General features: G+C 43.5%; 1 protein-coding gene across 1 annotated transcript in view; it reads left to right on the plus strand.

Annotated features, from left to right (window-relative positions):
- Positions 1–23254, plus strand: part of LOC122568415 (dynein axonemal heavy chain 1-like) — a 55650-nt gene extending 32396 nt beyond the window's left edge. The window contains exons 23-59 of the mRNA XM_043728114.1: positions 995–1149; positions 1819–2058; positions 2590–2668; positions 2756–2909; positions 3999–4203; positions 4282–4400; positions 4480–4685; positions 4786–4948; positions 5062–5222; positions 6591–6806; positions 7055–7279; positions 7477–7639; positions 8050–8219; positions 8685–8893; positions 9736–9838; positions 9983–10111; positions 10748–10868; positions 12774–12904; positions 13050–13155; positions 13421–13575; positions 14060–14245; positions 14986–15376; positions 15573–15844; positions 15952–16262; positions 16381–16606; positions 16855–17050; positions 17188–17381; positions 17938–18092; positions 18710–19076; positions 20233–20412; positions 20586–20837; positions 20915–21067; positions 21372–21640; positions 21939–22165; positions 22268–22449; positions 22572–22695; positions 23038–23254. Coding sequence (XP_043584049.1) covers positions 995–1149; positions 1819–2058; positions 2590–2668; positions 2756–2909; positions 3999–4203; positions 4282–4400; positions 4480–4685; positions 4786–4948; positions 5062–5222; positions 6591–6806; positions 7055–7279; positions 7477–7639; positions 8050–8219; positions 8685–8893; positions 9736–9838; positions 9983–10111; positions 10748–10868; positions 12774–12904; positions 13050–13155; positions 13421–13575; positions 14060–14245; positions 14986–15376; positions 15573–15844; positions 15952–16262; positions 16381–16606; positions 16855–17050; positions 17188–17381; positions 17938–18092; positions 18710–19076; positions 20233–20412; positions 20586–20837; positions 20915–21067; positions 21372–21640; positions 21939–22165; positions 22268–22449; positions 22572–22695; positions 23038–23252 — 7110 coding nt within the window. The 3' untranslated portion in view covers positions 23253–23254. The remainder of the gene's footprint in view (positions 1–994; positions 1150–1818; positions 2059–2589; positions 2669–2755; positions 2910–3998; positions 4204–4281; positions 4401–4479; positions 4686–4785; positions 4949–5061; positions 5223–6590; positions 6807–7054; positions 7280–7476; positions 7640–8049; positions 8220–8684; positions 8894–9735; positions 9839–9982; positions 10112–10747; positions 10869–12773; positions 12905–13049; positions 13156–13420; positions 13576–14059; positions 14246–14985; positions 15377–15572; positions 15845–15951; positions 16263–16380; positions 16607–16854; positions 17051–17187; positions 17382–17937; positions 18093–18709; positions 19077–20232; positions 20413–20585; positions 20838–20914; positions 21068–21371; positions 21641–21938; positions 22166–22267; positions 22450–22571; positions 22696–23037) is intronic.
- The last annotated feature ends 16 nt before the right edge of the window (positions 23255–23270 follow it).

A 23270-nucleotide genomic window follows, 5' to 3' on the forward strand; every position in this document is an offset into this window, starting at 1 on the left:
TCGTACGAAACGAAAATTACGTCTCGCTGAGCGATAGGCGACATCTGGCAAAGTAGTATACGCGTATCATAACGTACTAACTTGCAGTGAAACGAGTCGACGCGCAACGAAGCAACCAGACTACTGTCTCTCTCTCTCTCTCTCTCTCTCTCTCTCTCTCTCTCTCTCGATTCGAAAGTTTTCCCATTGCAATATGGGAAATTTGATAAAGCGGATCGTCACGCGCTTCCTCGTTTCGTATCAAATGGACCGTGTAAGGTCGTTACTTGTAGGGATTGTTACAACTTGATCGCGTAGCTTAACACACGGAATCCTCTTTTCGCTGGAAATTACCAGCGAAGATACTTTCTCCTTCCTATAAATCCTATGCATCTTCGACCAGACATTTTGCGCAATTTTCCCGTATTTGCCTATATCAAGGTCTGACTCGTTTCGAACTTAATTAAACCGGACCGTGCAGTTTGCGAAATGCTACGCTGTTTTCAATTGGACGGGGCCACCTATAAGAATCCTTATACAACGTGCGTATCTTGACGTACTTATACCTACTGTATATTTATTTATTTTAAACTGTATTATTATTATTATCGATTATTTTCATTATTATTTGCTGTTCCATTTCTTCATCGCTATGTATAAAATAGCTTTTTATTATTTATAATTTTTTCTGGGTCTGATCGTTTAAGGACTTGGTTCTCTACGTACGCGGTGGAATAAGCAACTCGTCGATATAATAGAAAAGAGATGTAATATAGTGGAAGTGGAGAAAGAAGCGTATCTTGGTTCGTTTCGTTACGCCTTGTTGCAGCCGCTTGCGTCTTTAATTAAATGAAATATTTTCCTTCTTTGAGCAGCTGCGCTGCTCTGAATAACGCGAGAAAGTAACGCGATAACGAAACGACGAAATTAATCGATAGATTTTTTCTTTTTTTTTAACGCTTTAACGCTAACGCGCTTTTAACGAATAACGCTATTCGAATACGTTTTGTCGCAGTGCTACGAGGTCCTGAAGGAAGCATGCACGAAACTGAAGGGACAGCTACAGCCAAGCGGTAAACCATTCGCGACTGTGATCACGCACGTGTTGAATCCAAAATCAATTACGATGGGTCAGCTGTACGGCGAATACGATCTTGACACGCGTGAATGGTGAGCGAATGGCGAGTGAAACCGGGATAACGGATCGAACAAAATTTCCCGCCTCTTTGAGAGCTGTATCGCGCGTGTCAAAGAAATATCGCTCTTGGCAAGGCGGAATATCGAACAAATATACGATACGCGTATATTCTCTACAAATATTATTAACCTTTTCGTATTATCGATTATTTCGACGCTGTATTATACCAAACGTTTGCTCGACAAACGACAAACTTTACTTTTACTTAAGTTTTCCGAATGCCAATGTGAATGATATTTCTCGTCGTGTAACCGATCGTGCGACTAGTTTAGAGACAATTTCGTAAAAATGTGAAATTCATCGAAAGAATTAATTTCGCGGTACCGCGTTTGTCGCGAAACGTGTGGTATTTCTCTTGCGTGAAAACGCGATTTCAGAGAATCGGACATATATTCGGCGAGTAAGCGGATCACGCAACATGATTTTTTTTATTTTAAACAAACAATGGAGATGGTCGTCTGCCGCGGGGTTGTTCGAGCTTGAACAAACAGGCGGAAATTGCGTCGCAATGCAAACAAACTTCTTTCCGTGCGTGCCATGCTTTACGTTCAAATGTTCAGCGTGCCGCTGCCGTAAAAGTCGTTACCGCTCGAAAGTCGCGCTTACAGTCGAGAAAACTAAAAGGAAATGAATTTTCTTAGGACCGATGGAATTTTCTCGACGTTGCTCAGAGCTGGAATAGCCGCGGACGATTCGAACAAACGTTGGTACGTTTTCGACGGACCCGTCGATGCGCTGTGGATCGAGAACATGAATACCGTGTTGGACGACAATAAGAAACTTTGTCTAACCTCCGGTGAAATAATGAAGATCCTGCCTACGATGACGATGATGTTCGAAGTAGCTGACCTGAGGGTCGCTTCGCCGGCTACGGTTTCAAGGTTAATTTGCAAAACAATTCATCGATGGATCGTTGATAGAATCGAATAATCGATGTAAATCCTAACCTCTTGTTAGGTTGACTAACAATTCTTTTATTACGCGCCAAACCATCCCTAAACCCTTAGCTATAGACGAATACGGAGAAAGGAATATACTAATCCGAACGTAGATTCGGATTCGTATTTCGGACGTTGAGCGTCGCTCAACGCGAACGAACGAACGAACGAAAGGAAGAAAGAAGGAAAGAAAGAAAGGAAGGAAGAAAGAAAGAAAGAAAGAAACAGCATATTTATATTCGTATTTAGATTTACATTTAGTTTCGTTGTACATTTATGTTTGCATTTATACTTAGAGACCGTAATTGCTGAAAATCGTGCTGCGATAAAGCAACGTGCCTGCCTATCGTGTATAAATGCGTAAAAAAAAGGAAAGCGTATAAAATGGGTAAAAAATGCGTAAAAGCAAAAACTAGCTGGTTAGTCGCGTAGCGGTGATAATTGGACGATTTTAACCTTTACTCTGATGGTCAGATGCGGCATGGTGTATCTGGAACCGGAAGGTTTAGGTCTCGATCCCCTGGTTAATTGCTGGTTAAAACGGTTGCCGAAAGTAAGCGCTTTACGGATAAGCAAAATTACAAAACAACCGATTGAAACTTACGTAGGTTGTAGCTGGGGCGTAACTGCATAATTACAGAATATGTGGGAATACGTGGACGAAATCGCCGAATTAACCAGACAGTTTTTGTTTCCCGGGCTGAAAGTTCTACGCAACGATCTGCGAGAAATCGTAAACACCGTCGATTCCGGGATGGTACAGTCCTACATAAACTTGATGAACTTTCGGATTGGTCCGATGGCTGGTCGAGACGGGAAACCTCCACCGAGTGCCAATTTCCAACAACTTATCCGTAAGAATTCCCTTGAAATTTTGATCATTTCTAGCATTTTCTAAATTGCGTTAATTTAGCGTCGAAGAGCGTAGAACCGTAGGATAGTCGTTAGTTTGCCACCATCTGTGACGTGTCATTCGTCGACTCGACTACTATCTGCCATATAACACATTGTACGTACGTTGCGTCTACCGTTGCACGCTACGATGCTACTAACGCGACCACCCCTACGAGACTGTTACCAATGTAACGAGAAACCCGATCGCTCGCAATCGGCGTTAGCATCGCATAAATACGCGGAAACGCGGCAAAAACGCATTTAACGTTTTGAAACCTTTTTATCGTATGTTGTTTTCTTTGTCGCGTAAATGCCAGGGATGCGTTTATCGCGTTATTGTTTCTGCTAAGGGAACCAGAGATACGCTTCCGCCTTCCGTACGATTCCAACGAAACCTTCGTTGAAATCAGCAATCTCAGTCAGCATGTTGATGACATTTAAACGTTTAACAGTCGCGAAAAGTTTGTTCTATCGCGTATATACGACTTTTCCTATTACCGTTTGTCGCTATAACCGTATTAGATTATGATCGAAATTTTGGCTCGTCGTAACTATCGACGATACGACGATCGATATCGAGCAACTATATTTTAAACGAGCATTTGTAATCGCAACGAGCGACGTTATTTGCTCGCGTTACGTGTCTGATTTCGTTCGATTTTGTGGAAAGTAGCGGGACGAGATATTTTCATTTCCGGAATCCCTACGCCACCTATTAGATATTCTGTGAGAAAGCAGGCGCGATAAGCTTGATAAATCTTTATAGCGAACGATAGGAAAGTTGGCTGGCGTAGGATTAAGCGTTACGAAATCGGTAACCTTGGAACCTCTCGTGGCTGGAAAAGATAAATTACGAGGGAACATAATTACCACCACCAGGACGAACATGTAACGACGAAAGTAGATTAATCTTGCGATAATTAATCACGTTTATCAGGTTTGTCGGGTTTATCGGGTTTATCGGGTTTATCGGGTTTATCGCGCGAAAGCCGGTCACGACTTTCGAGATGACAATAGTAGTATCGTTGCAGCCGGTCTGCTGTCGCCTTGGGCAGCTTTCGCTGCAGTCTGGAGTCTTGGAGCGACCAGCGACTATAACAGTCGTTTGATATTCAACGAGTGGACGAGAAAAGTGCAAAGAGACAATCGCCATCCTTTGCCGTTTCCCGACGATGGTTTGGTGTTCGATTACAGGTGTACATCTTTATCGAATCGACCGTTCTTTTCCCTTTGCCTCGTTCTCTCCCTTTCAATGGCAATTCTCCGCCGTAGATTGCACGACGGAGGCTTTACCGATCCGATCGACGGCCAAGAACCAGTCGCACCGAGGTGGTACAAATGGTTGGACGACGTGGCTGCGATCAACATCACGCCAGAGATGAAGTTTGCCGGTAAACAGCGAGACGTAGTAAAACAAAGATGTAATATAAAAGATAAAATGTAATTATTTCGTCACGATCGTGATAATAGACATGGAAATACCGACGATGGACAGCGTAAGAAGCGCGACTCTGATCGGCTATCTGTTGATCAACAACTCGAACGCTCTGTGCGTCGGGCCAACCGGAAGTGGAAAGACCCTGACCGTAACGGCGAAACTTTCGAGGAACATGCCGAAAAAGTTTATTTGCGACTTTATCACCTTCTCTGCCAGAACTAGCGCGAATCAGACTCAGGTATGGGATAGGTCGTACGTTCCGACGGGAAATAGCGGGGTTCTTTCGTTCGAAATTCAAAATGGCGAGATAAAGATTATTTGGTGGTTGCGGTGAAAAGGATTTGATCGACGAAAAATTGACGAAAAGGCGTAAAGACGTGTACGGGCCACCGTTGCTTCGACAGCAAATCTTCTTCATCGACGATTTGAACATGCCTGCTCTTGACACGTACGGTGCTCAGCCTCCTATCGAATTGCTGCGACAATTCATGGACTTTCGGGGTAATTCGTTTGTAACGTAATTTACCCGTTCTTTTTCCGCGAAACGAGCGCTTTCTACTTTTACCGCGTTCTATCCTTACGGGAATCGAGCCGCAGGAATGAAAATATTTCAGGATGGTACGACCGGAAGGAGATCGGTTCGTTCAGCCGGATAGAGGATGTCAATTTCGTCGGTGCGATGGGACCGCCCGGTGGCGGTAGAAATCCAATAACCGACAGACTGTTGCGACACTTTCATTTCATTGCATTCCCGGAAATGGAAGACGACGCTAAGGTAATACTTGAACGACGCTTTTCAACGCCGGTTAACGAGAGCGAGGCGCGACGATCGCAGTGACCGTCACATAGACCTGCCGGAAAGTAATTAAGAAACCAGACCAGACGGAGAACGATTAATGTCGCCGAGTGTTTGGCGTTTAAAGTTTTAACGTCTCGGTAGCCTGTTACGCTTTCGATTAACGGGATTTCGATTAATCGGACGAACGAAGATTCTATTGGAAATAGGAATTTTCCTGGCGTTGTTCGACCGTTACAATCGTACGTTGGAACAAAAGCGAGCGTAAAATCGATTTTTCGATACAGCCACCCCAAGTGGCTAGGTGCGTGAAACCCCTTAAACGCCGATGGCTGACTTCCACGGGTAACTTCCACCACAGCCGAGTCGCGTTCATTTTCCTCGACGTTTATCCGGTTTTATTCCATCGAGTCGTCGATCCACGCCCACAAGGAATAATCGTAGCTCGTGAAAGAGACAAAGTATCGCCGGTGCCTGCCTCTATTTGTTCTCTCCCTCGTACTCGCTGCAATTAGTCGTCGTAAGTCGTGCCACTGCCTGCCATAATTTATCTTGATCACCGATTTCGCTAGTAACGAGTGGCCATAACCGTCGGTCCCCGTTCGAATCTGTTTCTTCCCCTGGTGTACATTTTAAATTGGTTAGATCGGGCAAGGTCGACACGGGCACGCGTTACCTTCCATTCGGAGAGTGTACACTTCCATTCGTGTCAGGTATGCAACTGTTCTCGATGAGAATGTGGAAAATCTCCGTGCGGCGTTTCCGAACGGGTAGCTCGTGCGACACAACAGCAACGAGAAACGACTAGCGAGCGAATTAACGTCCAACTACGACTATCATCATATATATATATATGATAGTCGTATCATATATATATATATATATATATATATATATATATATATATATAGGAGGAGGAGTCGTCGCGTATCCTGTTGCCGATCCTTTCAAGTTTTACGCGTTGCTCCTTATTTGCCACGATTGGGATTAGGTTGGCAAATACGCGTTACAAAATATCATACCACGCGTTGCGTTACAGGGGAAGAAAATTTCCAAAGTCCATTGTTACAGAGATCCGTCCGTTAGACGTATCGAAGAAGGATCATCGAACTAGAGGGACGAAACTTGGAAAAATCGACCAAGTCCGTTCGTTGTTTTAATGTTTTTCGTTGGCCACGTGTTGTCGCCGCGTTCGTCGCCGCGAGTAGTTCGGATTTTAGGCAACCATCTATCTCGTAATTTACAAACAAATAAACGTGCGAAAGTTTTTGAGCTAAGCCAAGATCTTGGTTCGAGTAACGAATTTTAAAGCGCAAAGAATAAGCGGAATAATAAATTTTACGCTAGAGACACATCTTTGGAACGATTTTAAACGCCTGGCTGTCCGCGACGCCGCACTTTGCACACATGTTGGACACTTTTGTGAACTCGACGTTGGATTTATATACCGTTATATGCAAGCAGTTGCTGCCGACGCCTCACAAGTCTCATTATACCTATAACGTTCGCGATCTCGGTAAAGTGTTCCAAGGAATGCTGATGATGAATCCGGGAAAAATAGAGGTTGGTAAAGCCTGGACGAGTATCTTTCCTTCTATCGCTTTCACACCGTTTGTAAATTTAACAGATTATTGCAACGAAGAAAATACGGTTATGGAAAATGCGCGTTTCTTTCTGCGCGATGTTACGAACGTTGACGAGAGGGACGGCCTGTAACTGTAGGAAACGTATCTACGTTCGTCGATGCAATAATCCTGATAAAAGCTGATATAGGTTAATCACGATTAAGTAAAACAAACGATTTTATCCAGCGTCGAGAAAAACTATTGTTACTCTGGTACCACGAGAATGTACGAGTGTTCAGCGATCGTTTGGTGAACGACCAAGACCGAAAATGGTTCGACGACCTCTTACGAAATACGATGAGCAGAGAGTTTCGGTGCGATCCCAGTGAAATCGTCGGCGATGTAACGTTATTTTTCGGCGACTTTGTTGGGACCAGCAAACAGTACGATGAAATAACCGATCGGAAGAAGGCAAGTGTTTATCGATATTGAAGCGATAACGCGAATCATCCACGGCGAAGGTTCGCGTCCGTCGCAACGAACAAGTGGTTCGGATAGACCCTAGAATCGTTTCTTCTTCTCGTTCGAATACGATAGCAAAATAGATAACGAATCTATTGGCAGATCTGTGCACTGCTTATGTTACGAGTTACCGATATTGCTCGTAGATGGAACACGTATTGGAGGAATTCTTGGAAGATTACAATGCTTCGACAACGACACCCATGAAGCTGGTACTGTTCCAGGACGCTATGGATCATATCTGCAGAATCAATCGAATCCTGCGACAGCCTCGAGGAAACGCTCTGCTCCTGGGAATGGGAGGATCGGGTGACGTAGAGAAAATGTTTCGCACGATCGTTCACGAAGTTTGCTAGCGTTGCTCGTCAAATTTTTCTCTATTTTTATTTCTACCGTCTCTTTACGCCGACCAACGCACGCAGATCGCGTAGAAGGTAGAAATCGTGGTAACGACGTAGCCGAGCGTACGATCGTTAAAGGCGTTAAACGACGGCTGTGAAAGAGGAAACTCTTGGAACGATCGATAAAATATCGAGAAACTTGGTTGGCTTGAAAAAGCTTGCGTGACGCTTTACGGTATAGTCTTGCTTTTTATACGTAATCCAGCTTTTTACCAGAGTTCTTAGGTCTTTTGATAACTTAATTTTGGTCGATCGACGAGGAACGCTTCTTCGTATTATCGCGATCTTTCTGAACGTGGCATCGTTATCCTTATTTAGGACGACAGAGCTTAACGAGACTAGCCTCGAACATGCAAGATTACGCTTGTTTTCAAATAGAGCTGAGCAGCGCTTACACGTCGAGCGATTGGCGCGACGATATTAAAAATTCAATGACGAAGGCCGGTGTACAGAACCAATGTATCGTCTTCTTATTTTCTGACACACAGGTAGATTATGATTATATTGTCAGTTTTGAATATTATCGAATATAATTGAAATTCATATAATACGATGCGTAACAGGCGCATTCTTCGTATTATCGATCGATCGATCGATCGATGCGAGCGAGATAGCAATTTCCAGGGTACGGAGACGCGATATCGCGATAATCGTTGCTTCGTTCTTTCAATTTTCTGTTTGTTATCCGTTCGAATCGACGAGCTTCCCTCGCGATCGATCGTTATCCGTTCGATAAATAGTACGCGTGTTTGAGAAGAAGGTAAAAGCTTGGCAATGTATTATTAATGGTAATCGTTCGCTTCTTCCTGTTTCGACCCTGTGAAAGTAGTCGTTAGCAGGCGAAATTTTTCTTTTAGTTTTTAAGTTTAGTTTTTAAGAGGTCGAGTTAAGACGGTATCGACGGTCGATAAGGATAAAGAAAGGAGAAAAGATTTGTTCGCTCCGTCGTTCAGATAAAAGACGATTCGATGCTAGAGGACTTGAACAGCGTGCTAAACAACGGTGACGTACCAAATATCTACAAGGCGGATGAAATGGAAAAGATTTTTCATTCGATGCGTGGCCAGGTGCAGGAAGCTGGCCTACAAATCAATAGAAGTAACCTGTTTTCCGTCTACGTGAAGACAGTGCGCAACAACCTACACGTCGTCGTTACTATGAGGTATATATTTTTCTTCTTTCTAACGAAACTGATCGTTTTGATGAATTTTGATGAAAATTGAACGTACAGAGAAACGAACGTATCGTATAGGTGTGTGCGTACATGTATAAGAGATTGATCGGCGTTCCAAAATCGGTACTACAGCGGTATTCCAAATGGGACGGAATATAGATTTTCCAAGTAATCGATTTTCGAACGATTCTGTAGAATTTTCTATGATTTTAGTTTGCAAATAACGTACTCGTGTATACGTAGAGAGAAAGAAAGAAGGAGGACGGACGAGAAACGACCGGGGTAGATACGAACCTCGTCGTCGATACGAACGGCAGATAAAACGAGTGGATATTCGGGGTTAGAATTTCGCGTTTCCGCGTTTATACGCAACTTTCGCTGATTTATCGTGGCCTTACGATCCGACACGGAAATCAAGCCGAAGAAAGAACGATTCGTAACGCGAAACGAAACGCTTCGTCCATCGATCGTTTCCTCGAAATTGACAAACGATCTCATCCGTGGTGACGTACATTCTCCGCTCATCTTTATCTCTCGTTCGTCGCTGTCACGAGGATTCGTCGTTAAATCGCGTTTACGCCGATATTTCCCTGATAACGTTTTGCTTCTAATTCTACCGGAATATTTATTCTTCCGTTCCTGTCCCTAGATCGTGTAAATTTTCACTTTCGCTTTATTTCGCTTTGCAAAGATTCGCTTAGAACCCTGTGTGCGTCGTTGTACGGTACATTCGTTTGCGAATTTCTTTTCCCACTGACTTTAGTATTCCCATTCGTATCGCCATTCGTCGATCGAAGAATACAAATTTCAATGGCCTTTCAAACTTTCAGCCCGATCGGTGAGACGTTTCGCGCACGTATCAGACAGTTTCCAGCTTTGGTGAACTGCTGCACGATCGATTGGTTTTGCCCGTGGCCGGAGGCCGCGCTTCAGGTTCGTATCGTGATCGTACCGAATTCGCTGCGACGAGTCTTTCTTTTTCTTTTTTTTTTTTTTTTTTTTTTTTTTTTTTTTTTTTTTTGTCGCTTCGGTCGACTATTTATACTTTCGTCTTTCGTTGTCAATTTCGTCTTTCAGAGTGTCGCTATGCGATTCCTCTCCGAGATACAAGACGAATCTATCACCGAGGACGCGTTGAAGTCGATCGTAAGAATGTGCCAGTATATGCATTCGAGCGTGATCGATGCGAGCGATCTCTTTCTCAAGGTAAGTCGGAGTAGGAAAAATCAAAGACTTAAAAATCAAGACTTGCTCGAAATTATACTCCGCCACGATATTCAAAGTTCCGACCTTAATTTACGCGACGCGGAAATATAAGTTTAAAGCACGGTTGAATCGAAAGTTACTTCGAAGAAGAGAATATCGGCGAATAACGCGCCTTTTATAGCCTTTGATTTAATCATAGCGCGGTGTTGAAATCTCGGCAAATAGAATCCTCTTTCGTCCCTTTCGAGAAACAAACGTTTCCTTGTAGGTGTTGCGCACCTGGTGGTGAAACGTAGATGTAAAAGCTGCAGCGAGCAAAAACTAGGTAATTTTTGGCGCGATAGTAAAGCAGAATAGTAAAGCGATAGAATGGAGTAATATAACGGGGGTTCAACGGGGCATGAAAAATTTCGTTCAAACGTCTTGAACGTTTAATTCGATAATCTTTCGAACGAAACTAGGCGTATCAGGGACAAGTTGTTATTATATAAAATTGGGAAACACGGGCGCGACCGAGTCGACGAGACCACCGACCCGATTAATCGTTGGCGGAATAACGTAGCGAAAAGCCTATGAACCGTGCTTCGTGCGCTCGTATTATCCGACAAATGAAAGGAAAAATATCGTATCGCGCAGGAATTGAACCGGTATAATTACGTTACGCCCACGTCGTATCTGGAACTATTATCCGGCTACGGTGATCTCCTGACTAAGAAGAAAACGGAGATACAAACGGCGGCAGATCGTCTCGCTACTGGTTCGTATCAAAAATTTCCAACCTTTCTTTCCTTTTTCAACTCGTCTCTTGGAATCTCTTTTCCATCTTTTCTCTTCTTTTTTTTTTTTTTTTTTTCTTTGCTTTAAGAACGATTATTTTTACTCTTACTATTTACCAAAAGGCCAATGGACATTTTGGTAGACCGAGGCTGACGAATCATATCGAATTGTATGATCGAAAGCCACTTAACTTTACCGATCACCTTGTACCTTTTGTAGAGGATTATTCACGCGAGAACCGCTAAAACTACCTTCCTTCCATAATAATACGGTGATCGATTTGCTGTGAAAAAAAGCGAACGCGACACCGAAATTTCAAGAATCTTCCACTTTAAGTTACCTGGTACGAACAGACGTTGGCAGAATTTCTAATACGCAGAAGGGCTTTCAAAGCGCGGATCGCTTTCTCGATGTGACGCCTTTGCTTACCCGTTTAAATCAAACGCCCAAGCCGTTTGTCTTTTAAACTTTAAACGGATACTCCTCCGCTGGAAATTACATCGGACGATACGAAAGAAGACATTTTCTCTTTTATTATTTCTATAATTTCTCGGTTGAAATTGTGGCTACGCCAACGTTCATCTCGGACGAAGGATCTTCCGAATGCGTTGCGTTTCTACGTTCTTTAAGGGAAGAAGGCTCGCTTCCCTTAATTCGTGAAAAGGCCGGTTAAAGTTGCGCCAAGCTTCGTATCTTTAAACGTACGACTCTCGATTGAAAATCACGATATCGAACCGTCCGATTCTCCGAAGGAAGCACGTTTGAAGAAGCTGGTTAACGAGCTGCTATAAACCAACGGTATTACGAAAATATCTTTTGCTCTTAATTATTAACAGGAAAATAAGGACGGAACGAAAACGTGGAAGGAGGATGAAAGCGTAGCTTCCGCAAAGGGTCAAAGGTAAAAGACCCGCGTGGCTGTAATTTTGGAGGTGATGAATTAAACGAAACCCGTCCGACGAAAGCTCGTTATACGTGGCAACTTGGAGTTATCGATCTCTACTACGGCCGAGCCATAAATATCGGCCGCGGAACCAACGGATACAAGCCTTAAAAGTCATCTGCTAAGAGTAAAACATTTTTTTCTTTTTCTTTTTTTCTTTTTTTTTTTTTAATTTTTGACGCTCGATTCAGTTTATCGCCATCGTAATTTCCAAATATTTCCATCCAGCAATCGAATCTTAAAATAAGACTTTTCGTTATCGTCGCAACTTTAAACCTATCCGTTTACGTTCTACTCATTGTATCCTATTTTATTTCCATTTCATCGTTATACCGCGGAAACATAGACATTTTACAATTTTTCTGCATTTTAACGAGAATCTTTCGTAGATCAATGACTTTGATGGAATTTCGTCCACGTTCACGTGGCTTCTTAATCGTATCGTACGTCAATTTTAATAGACTTTTACGACAAAGTAGGATTTTATTCGACGACGAGATATTCAATGTCGCGACTTATTTCCTAAATCTGCAGCAAACGATGAAATTACATGGCCAAGCTCGCTTTGTCGAATACAGTTAGACGACGAATTATTTAGTTCGAGTTGTCGCGAACGAAGCACCGTAATGCCGTAAAATGAAATCGATCGCTAAATCGAATAATTGGTCGCTGCCTCGACGATTACAGCCGAACCAATGCGATTAACGAACGAGAGTTTCATTTACATATTCCGCGTGGTTCTCCGTTCAACGCGTCGATATTTCTTCTTTTCTCTGTGACCGAGCTCGGTGCTGCGCTTGTGCCGATCCAATGTTTTCCGAACGAATTTCTGACACGATTCGTTGGCCAATTTAATTAGTATCTCTATCTGTGCGTAATACGTTCGTTTCTTTCCAAGCAGAGATATTTCGTTACAAGTAGCTGGCCAATGATTTTGCACAGGTCTGGAGAAACTGGCGAGCGCAGAAACGGAAGTAAAAAATATGCAGCAATTACTGGCGGAGATGAAACCAAAGTTGGAAGAAGCGGCGAGAGCGACGGCTAGAATGATCGAAAAGATCACGGTCGACACCGTTAGTATCGATTTCGAGCGAACGAATTTTGCTTGAAAAATTCGAAAATCCATTCGTTAACGATATATAACGACGGCTAGCGAATAAACGATAGAAACGTTATTCTTTGGACGTGAAGGATATTCGATTGTAAGATCCGTTATAGATGGAGGCAGAGAAGACGCGAGCGCGGGCGAAAGAGCAAGAGGCGATAGCGGCGAAGATGAAGGTGGAGAATCAGGCGATCAGAGACGAAGCGGAAGCTGATCTGAGTGAGTCGCTTCATCGTGGAAACGGAAGAAGACACGACGACGTCGATGCTTCTTCTCGTAACGCGCGTGGTTCGCTTTTTCTAAAAAGGAAAGAACAAAAACTTTGACGATCTTTTCGACGATCGTTGCGTGCGCGTGCACAAGCAGGGCTGGAATCGATAAAAACAGCTGCAACCGCGTGCAACGTACCGCGTGTTTGTTCGTTAAACGCGACATTCGTGCTGGACCATGGACCGATTCGATCGATACTCCCCGTTTGCCTCAGGTGAAGCGCGGCCGATGTTGATCGCTGCGGAAAAGAGCTTGAAGGCCCTGAACAGAAACGACATCACCGAGGTGAAGGCGATGAAAAGGCCTCCGCTCGGCGTGCTTCTCGTCATCGAAGCCATCTGTATTATAAACAACGTGAAACCGATCAAGGTTCGTAGGTGTTTGCGAAAGCGTGCGCGTTCCGGCAAATTTGAAGCGAGAGAAATGTCAGCTCGTGTACGTACATGTAGGCGGACTCGTAACAACACTTTTGCCTCGATGGTCGTACCTCGCGTGTCTATTACAGCCGCCACTCGCAATTGCGCTAAAGTTTGAATATCGCGACGCGAGCTTGACTCGATATACCTGAAATATCACGAAGGAGATGAACGTTTATTGGAGTAGATCGAACATTACGGAGCGCGATCGATTAAATCTGGCAAATTTGGCACACCACGAGCTACGATAAATATGGATTCCCGGATCTCTTATCTTTGCCGTATTCTCGATTTTTCTCGATTTTTCTCGATTTTTCTCGATTTTTCTCAAATTTACACTGCAAAATCAACACTGTCTGCCTTCGACTGCGATGGTCGGAAGTTCCTTGCGATTTCCGGCTCTGGAATATTTAAAAAATAGTTTGTTTAAACGTTAGGTGCCGGTGGGTGGGAGATTTGGGGCAGAAGCGAAACTGGATTACTGGACACCTGGCAGCTTGATGCTCTCGGATCCAGGCCACTTTTTATACACCATGGAGAACTACGATAAAGAAAGTCTGACCGAAGAAATAATAAATAAGCTAAAGCCTTACATCGAAGATCCGAATTTTCAACCATCCAAGGTATAATTTAAGCAAGTATAAGGTGCTGGTGGTTCGATCGATGCTTTTTTACCGCTGGCAAGCGTATCTAGCCATCGAGGATAGGATAGCGATACTACGATACTTAGATACGAAAGATGGTTTTCTTGTAACTTGTTGTTACTCGCTGTGGTTACTTGAAATTAACTCTAGCGAGATTCTCTAAGATTTTTTAAAGAAGCGAAGAATATTCCGTCGAATGGAAACTCTATGTGGAATATAGTATGTATAGGAATAGGAACTAGAAAAATGGAAATAGAAAAGAAAAAGAAATTTTCGAGACAAAGTAGGAGCTAGCATGTCGTTTTAACGATTTAATAAGATCGTCGATTTGCACGGTTCCTTTCGTAAAGAAACTACCGAGTGAAATCCAAGCCGCTGAATTCGAGTCTGTTTACTCGGTATCTATCGGTAGGTAAGGCTAAAGAGTATCAAAGTGGCAGCTAGTTTTCCAAAGGTTTCGCTTTGCCAATGTTAATTCGGCCTTGACGAGCGCCAGTGGCACGGTTAAACGTCCGATGGGAAAATTAATAACGCCACGTGCGCGTTACACGACGCCTATAATTCGAAATTGTTCGGTTCGTGAGAAGATAGTTTTAGAAGTATAAAGAAATAGAAGTATAAAGCGAGAATCGAGTAAAATGGTCGGGGAGATAAAGAGGAAATAAGAGGTGGTGGTGCTGCTGCTATACAGCGAACAAAGCGAGATGGTGCTGTTTCAGATCGAATACGTGTCAAAGGCGTGTCACTCGCTGTGCCTGTGGGTGCATGCAATGTACAACTACTATTTCGTAAATCTGAAAGTAAAACCAAAGATGGAAGCATTGGCGAAGGCCGAGGTGGCTCTCGTGGAGACCGAGGAGACGCTGAATATGGCGATACAAAGACTGAGGGAGGTGGAGGAAGGTGTGGAGCAACTACGAAAGCTTCTGCGAGAAGAAGAGGAGAGAAAAGCGGAACTGGAGCGGGAAAAGCAGCTTTGCGAAGATAGGATGGGAAGAGCTGTCAGGTTGATCGACGGTCTCGCCGGGGAACAGATACGTTGGACCAGCACGGTGCTCGAACTAAATACGTCGTTGAAAAACGTCGTCGGCGATATTCTCCTAGCTTCCGGTATGAACGTTTCTTTCTCTTCTTTCTCTTTTCATCTCTTCATCTTTTCCTCTTTTCCTCTTTTCCTCTTTTCCTCTTTTCTTCTTTTGTACGTTTGCTCGCAAGTCGAGAGATCGAGAAGTTTGTATTTTTTGTCGATCGACGTTGGACCGTTCGCGAGGTTCGCTTCGACGTTCACGTAATTACGTAATTACAGGCGCGATAGCCTATTTGACACCATTTACGGACGCGTATCGACAGACGCTGTTATCGTCGTGGAAAAAGGTTCTCGGCGAAGGGGTTCCGCACACGCCGGGCAGCGACCCCGTATCCACTTTGGGCGATCAAGTGGAGATAAGAAGGTGGCAAATCGAGGGATTGCCCAGAGATACGCTATCCGTGGAAAACGCCGTGCTGGCGATGCGCTCGAATCGCTGGCCGCTGTTTATCGACCCCCAAGCGCAAGCGAATAAATGGATACGTTCGATGGTGAGCAACGAGCATGCGATATCGTATTTATCGTATTTATCGTATTTATCGTCGTATCGAACATAGTAGACGATAAATTTAACTAACTACGGTTTACGGGCAAGTAGTACAAGGGCAACGGCATATCGGTGGCAAGAATGAAGGACAGAGAACTGCTTCGCGTGGTCGAGTCCTGCGTGCGATTTGGAAGAGCCTGTCTGGTGGAGAACGTCGGCCAAGAGCTGGAGGCAGGATTAGACCCGATCCTCTTGAGATCGTTGTTCGAGCATGGCGGTCAATGGTGCGTCAAAGTCGGCGAGAATATCGTTCCCTACAATCCGGATTTCCGGCTCTTCCTCACCACCAGACTCTCGAGCCCGCGTTACACGCCCGAAGTATGCGTGAAGATACTGCTGGTCAACTTTGCGCTCACCGCCACGTAAGCCGCGTCCAATCTTTCGCGAACAACGCGTTCCTTTGTAGGAAATAGCAAACGGTCGAAACGATCGATATTCGAACGTTCGCGAGATTAAATGGAAAAATATCGACTGTAAAAGAGGTCTGGAGGATCAGATGCTGTCGTTGGTTGCCATCCAAGAACGGCCGGACCTCGAGCAAGCGAGAAACGTTCTGATCGAATCGAACGCCGAAATGAGAAAAGAGCTACAGCAGATAGAAGACAGGATCCTATATCGATTGTCGGTGTCCGAGGGTTCCGCCGTCGACGACATGGATCTTATTCTCACGTTGGAGGCGTCCAAAGTTAAAAGCGAGCAGATCAAGGTTCGCCTCGGTCTTTTAAACCTTACGAATATCGTCGCGTCGATTGGCCTTTTAAAAATCCCAGTAACGCCGCTTCCCTCCCTTCCGTCCTTCTTACCACACTGCTGGAAAACCGCGCAGGAACGACACGGAAATGGAGAAAAGCTTGGATCAAGCGTTTCTTTCAAACTTTGCCTCTTACGGTTGGAAGCAGATGGAGAGGAGGGAGATCGGTAAACGGTAAACGATAATAAGAGTAACGCGCGTAGGTGAAGATGAAAGAAGCGGAGATCACCCAGGTAGACATCGACACGACCAGATCGCTGTATATACCAGTCGCGGTTCGTGCCCGTATCCTCTTCTTTTGTCTCTCCGATCTGCAATTCATCGACACGATGTATCAGTACTCGCTCGAATGGTTCGTCGACATCTTCAACAATAGCATACTGGCGACGGAAAAGAGCGGTTAGTGAAAAATGTCGATAAACACCAGCGATACTGGAATTTTGTTTGAAAAACCTGATAGAAAGTCTCGGCTATCGCTTCTACATTCTATATGCTTCTATAATATAACGCTATAATATAACGATGGTAATTTTCAGGTGATATTCAAGTACGAGTGGCAAATATCAACCGAAAATTCATGTTGTCGCTGTTCTCGAACGTGTGCCGCAGTTTGTTTGAAAAACACAAGCTTCATTTCGCGTTCCTCGTTTGCGCTAGGATTCGTATGAACGACAATTCGATCGACGCGATCGAATGGAGGCATCTTTTGTCGGGAGCCGAACCGATGCAAGTAAGAAACGCGATTCTTTCGTCGCTCGAACGACCCTGTTTCAAATTTCTAGCAATTTGTCGAAACGTTTCCCGGCGTTCTTCAAATTATTATCTAATCGATTTATCCAAAGGACTCGCGCTCCTTTCTCACAATCAGCCGTTTCAATTTTATTTCATACGCGATCGTCCCTTTCTTTTATTCCGTCCAATAACCATATCGAATGTAGACGTTTTATTCGTGGCAATGAAAGCTGAAACCCATATACGCGTACGTATTCGACTAGCTTCTGAAAAGCCTGTGTGGTTCGTGCCTTGAAATCTATAAACCTGCGAAAGGATGCATACCACGTGGCGAGAAACTACTTGGCACGCTGGCTAATTGGTTCTTGGTTCTTGTTCTCTAATTTTCGAATTCGGTATCACCGTTCAATCCGAATATCCGTGTATCGTGGACGCTAGTAAAATCAACATTTTATAATGGAAAACAGCTACCGTAACTACTAAGCTACCGTACGCTATGCTATACGCTGGCAACGACGTATGCGAAATAAACTCGGCATATTCTTTTCTCGTAGGAAGGTGAAAACCCGGCGCCAGGATGGATTACACCGCGTTGCTGGAAGGAGATTCAGGCGCTCGACAATCTGCCAAGCTTTCAGGGATTCGTCGAATTCTTCAAACAGTCGGTGACTCAATTCAAAACGGTGTTTGACGCTCAGGAGGCGCATCTGTGAGTAACTCTCTCTCTATTTACCAGATCAGTTTTCAGATTTATCGGTTTATCGCTAGATAGGAACTGACGCGTAAAAATGACGCGTCCTGAACGGAAATCCAATACGCCGTTTGCCAAACAATCGTATGACAAGTCTAGCCGTATTTCGGTTTACTATTACTATACTATACTTTACTATTACTATTGTTTTCAATCCTATCGATTAAGAGCCATTTTAAAAGAAAATTGCTAGAGTAAACGTTTGACAGTTTCGAATAATGTCTTACTTGCTAGTCGTACGAAAATGGAGAAAGTTGTTATCGCTGATTCGAAGATAATTTCAAACAGAGGAGACGTGAGTTACGAGAGAAAAGCAAATGCAGGGGAAAAGGAAAAAAGGAGGAAACCCATCTGACCGACGATGACGAACGACTGAAACGAACGATTGAAACGAACGACGATTGATCTTGGCTCGACACAGACGAATATCACGTATATGAAGATATACGTGTACATTTTGTAGAACGTGAATTTGCTGGACTGCGAATTTCCTAGGATTTTTGCGCGGTTCTAAATCCTGAGACGTCGAAGCAATCTTCCGAGACAAGTATCGCTTTAATCGATTTGCCGTGCAGGGCCGCGTATCCAGAACCATGGCGATCCAAGCTGGACGACTTTCAGAAGATGTTGCTGCTCAAGTGTCTTCGACCCGACAAAGTGACCAACGCGATGCAACTCTACTTGGCCAAATATTTAGGCCACGAATTTGTCGAGCCTCAAACTACCGAACTGTCTGCCATTTACCACGAATCTTCGCCAACTACGCCCATTGTCTTCGTTTTGTCCACCGGCACAGATCCCGCGGCGGAACTCTACAAATTCGCGGACAAGCTAAAGATGAGCACAAAATTGCACGCTATCTCGCTTGGACAGGGACAAGGTCCCAGAGCCGAAGCGATGTTAAAGCTATCGGCGGAGCAAGGCTACTGGTGCTTCTTTCAGGTATGACTTTTTTTTTCTTTTCCTTCCCCCTACCCGCCTCTCCCCCCCCCCCCGCTCCCCCGAAAGAGAGATTGATCGCGCGAACGAAAGTTGCCTATTAATCTGTAAATTTATAAATTTATAGCTTGTTTTACGAGTAAGAGTAGGCGAACGAGTTGCTCTAACGCGTAGATTTCAAGAAAGTACGAGTTTTCGTCCCAAAATACCGCATCTCCCATGCTATATCGCGTTCGTCTTCTAAAATTGAAAATTCTATGTATCGTGTCGCCGAACTATATCGGCGGAAAATGTCTCGTTTTAATTTTTTACGCGTAATTCACGTATAACGTGGATAGGAAATACGTTGTTCCGGTTAAAGCGATATAATAATAAATTTGAAGCAATTGTAGCGTGCAATTGCGATTAAACTGCTCGTATTGTCGTAATTTATATTCGTTTAATAGAGTTTATCTACGTGTATCATCGTGTTATATAAATCGATGAAACAAATAAATGACAGAAAGGCGTAATACGAGATAAATATTGGGCGGAGAGAAACTAAGATCGAATCGTGCTAAAGTATTCGATCACGGTGAAAGTCGAAATTTTCAAGTTTCGAGAAAAGTTAGACCGAGAAATATAACGATTGTCGATCGAACGGATATATGGCTGTTTAAAGAAACAGGACGACACCCTTGGAGAACGATAACAGACAGGGGTAGAGAAAAGAGGATGATGGCCTGTTTATCTTCGGGATATAGCTATGCATACATGAAAAAGAGGAGGAAGCAAATCTATCGTTGCTCGATAACGAGATAAAGATGAGGAGAGACGCGTTTCGATTAACGTAACGAAACGAAAAGTTTGTTCATCTCGTTGAATTACCGCCGAATATCGTGGAGATATTTTTTGAGTCAGAGCTGCAGGATATTCGTTAAACAGGCCACAAATTTACCATCGAGATAGATGAGATTGGTCGGATAGATGGTAAACGAAAGATAATTTTCGCTCCATCGCGACAATTATCTCCTCTCTTCGTTATTCCAGACAGTTGGAATCCGTGGAAACCGTTGTGCTTTGCGTAGAGACCAGCGTACAGAATCTTTTTCACGTGCAATTAGATAGTTAACGACACGATGAAAGAAATGTTCGAAAGATCGGGGATACGTTTTTGCAGAATTGTCATTTAGCCCCAAGTTGGATGCCGGAGTTAGATTCGTTGGTCGAGCGTCTATCACGGGCGAAGAACCATCGTGATTTTCGCTTATGGCTAACCTCCGCACCTTCGCCAGACTTTCCCGTCAGCATTCTTCAGAACAGCAGTAAAATGACGGTCGAACCACCCCGGGGAATAAAGGTAAACAAAATCCTAGTTATTTTAAATTCAAAAGCTTACACTTACCTTCTTCTTTTTTCTCATTCTCTTCCAAGGATATCTTCTTTAATCCTTTACTTAAGATTCCACTAAACTCGTGGAAAATATTCTTGAGACGACGGAACAGAAAAAAAAAAGGCGTTGCTCGCTTTCAGGCAAACATGTTTCGCGTGTACTTGACGCAAGTGACAGAGATGCAAACGTTTATCGACTCTGCTCATGCGAGAGTTGGCCACTTCAAATGGTTGGTATTTTCCCTGTGTCTGTTTCACTCGGTACTGCTGGAACGAAGAAAGTTCGGTTCCTTAGGATTCAATATACCGTACGAGTTCACCGACGGTGATTTAAGGATATGCATGTCGCAGCTGCACATGTTTCTCTTGGAATACGACACCGTTCCGTTTAAGGTAAAAGCTTAATTATATTATATTAACATGCATAGTTGCACCGCTTGATTTTTCATCGTTTCGCGTCGTTCAAACAGGTGCTGATATACACAGCTGGTCACATCAATTACGGCGGCCGAATTACGGACGACTGGGATCGTCGATGCGTGCTGACCATCCTGCGAGATTTTTACAGACAAGAGATTCTATCGTCGTCGTACCAATTCGACGAAGAAGGCCGTTACGTTCAAGTGTGTATCGTTGTCGTAGCGTGATTTTACGACGCGAAGAAACTAAAAATTATCCATCCGATATCGATATAGGTTACAAAAAAAGGTATAGGTTAAAAAAAAATAAAAATCGTAGAATTTGCGGAATAGAAGATGTAAGAGAAAGGTATCGGAAACGGTGTATCGCGGTAGTAGCAGTACGATAGACGTTATCCGTTATTTACCGGAATAACCGTAATTTAATTTAAGATCCACTTGCATTTCTATGACAAATCGCGAACAACGAAATACTTTCCTCCATTTGTCGTTCTTTCGCGCGTTCTAGCTACCAGACACGGCCACGTTCCACGATTATATCGAGTACGTAAAAACCTTCCCCCTCAACGACGATCCATCCATGTTCGGAATGCATCCAAACGCGGATATTAGCTTCGCGCAAGCGGAAACGTACGCCTGTCTGAACACGTTACTCGCGCTTCAACCACGACAAGTGGGAACCGCGGCTGCGAGTGTCGAAGAGGTGACCAATCGATTAGCCCAAGATATGCTGTCGACGATACCACGAACCTTCGATTTGGCCGTTATGCAGCAAAAGTATTTCATCGAAATATTACACGGATATTCTTTTACATGCATAGATAGATAGAGCGTCTCTGCTTCTCCGTCTATACGGCGAAAGACCGCGAATCGCGGTCATTTTCTACGCTCGCCATTATTATTCTCCCTTACGAGCCTAAACACTCGGATAATCGAGATTCCCTACATTTCAAACGTACACGTGTAACGCGATGCTTCGTGATTTTACGCCTTTACGCTACCAAAACGACGCTTCGCTACTCGTGTTTCGTTTATTTATGCCAAACGAATACACGATAACAGAGACATATCTCAGGTATCCGGTATTATACGAAGAGTCCTTCAACACTGTACTGCTTCAAGAAGCTATACGCTATAACGGTTTACTGGATGTGGTAAAAACAACACTGGTGGATCTGTTGAAAGCTTTAAAAGGATTGGTTGTCATGTCTGAATACTTGGAAATTGTGTCCAACAGCCTCTATACTAACAGAATTCCACAAGTTTGGCAAGATAAGGGTTATCCTTCGTTAAAACCTCTCGGTAACGCTTTCACTGTCCACGATCTAAATTTAACCATTCGATTTGTTGTCCGAGCAGACCTTCGAGTTTTTCTTTAAATAATCGAGCTCGACGGAAACGCAGGTGCTTGGTTCCTGGATTTGAAAGAACGAATCCAATTTTTAAGATCTTGGGAAAACAGAGGGATACCAGCAGCCTTTTGGATTTCCGGTTTCTACTTTCCCCAAGCATTTTTAACAGGCACTTTGCAGAATTTCGCACGCAAATACGTCGTATCCATCGACGCGATTGATTTCAGTTTCCAGGTAGCGAATACTATTCCTGTTACATCGACAATGCGAAATGCGAATTTTACACAAACTACGATATACTATGGATAAAGATTCGTAAAGAATGGACAAACGTCGAATTACTTTTAACGTTGTAGGTATTAAAATCGATACCACAGCACAGACCGCCAAATGGTTGTGTTATTTATGGCCTGTTTCTCGAAGGATGTCGATGGGATGGAAACTATTTAAACGAATCTTTACCTAAGGAACTATATACTAGTAAATATAACGATATACGAAGAAACATTATAAACGTCATATTCTTTTCGATAGCTTCGGCTATTCTATCCGATCAATTTTTTCAATATGCTTTCGGTATACATATTCTATCTGTTGTGCTACAACATACATATACTTATTTGAAATATACCTGTTTACCATTTACTATTTTATAACTGCTATCGATAATTACAATTGAATTTTATCATCTACATCCATTCTTTACTAAATTATATGCTATAACCTCTACTAAAACTCTCTCTCTCTCTCTCTCTCTCTCTCTCTCTCTTTGTAATAATAACAACTCTCTTTCTAAGTGATTTCATGAATATCTTTTCGCAGACATGCTTCCGATTCTACTTTTGCCAGAAGTAGATCACAAGCAGCCCGAAGGAATCTACGTTTGTCCCGTGTACAAAACTATCAACCGAGCAGGAACATTGAGCACTACCGGTCATTCGACAAATTTTGTATTGCCGATGGAAATCCCTAGCCAAAAACCGCAAGCTCATTGGATCAAGAGAGGCGTAGCTCTGATTTGTGCATTGGATTACTAACGATATCTATTTTAATGT

Source organism: Bombus pyrosoma, linkage group LG6 (genome assembly GCF_014825855.1).
Source record: "Bombus pyrosoma isolate SC7728 linkage group LG6, ASM1482585v1, whole genome shotgun sequence".
Classification (NCBI taxonomy): domain Eukaryota; kingdom Metazoa; phylum Arthropoda; class Insecta; order Hymenoptera; family Apidae; genus Bombus; species Bombus pyrosoma.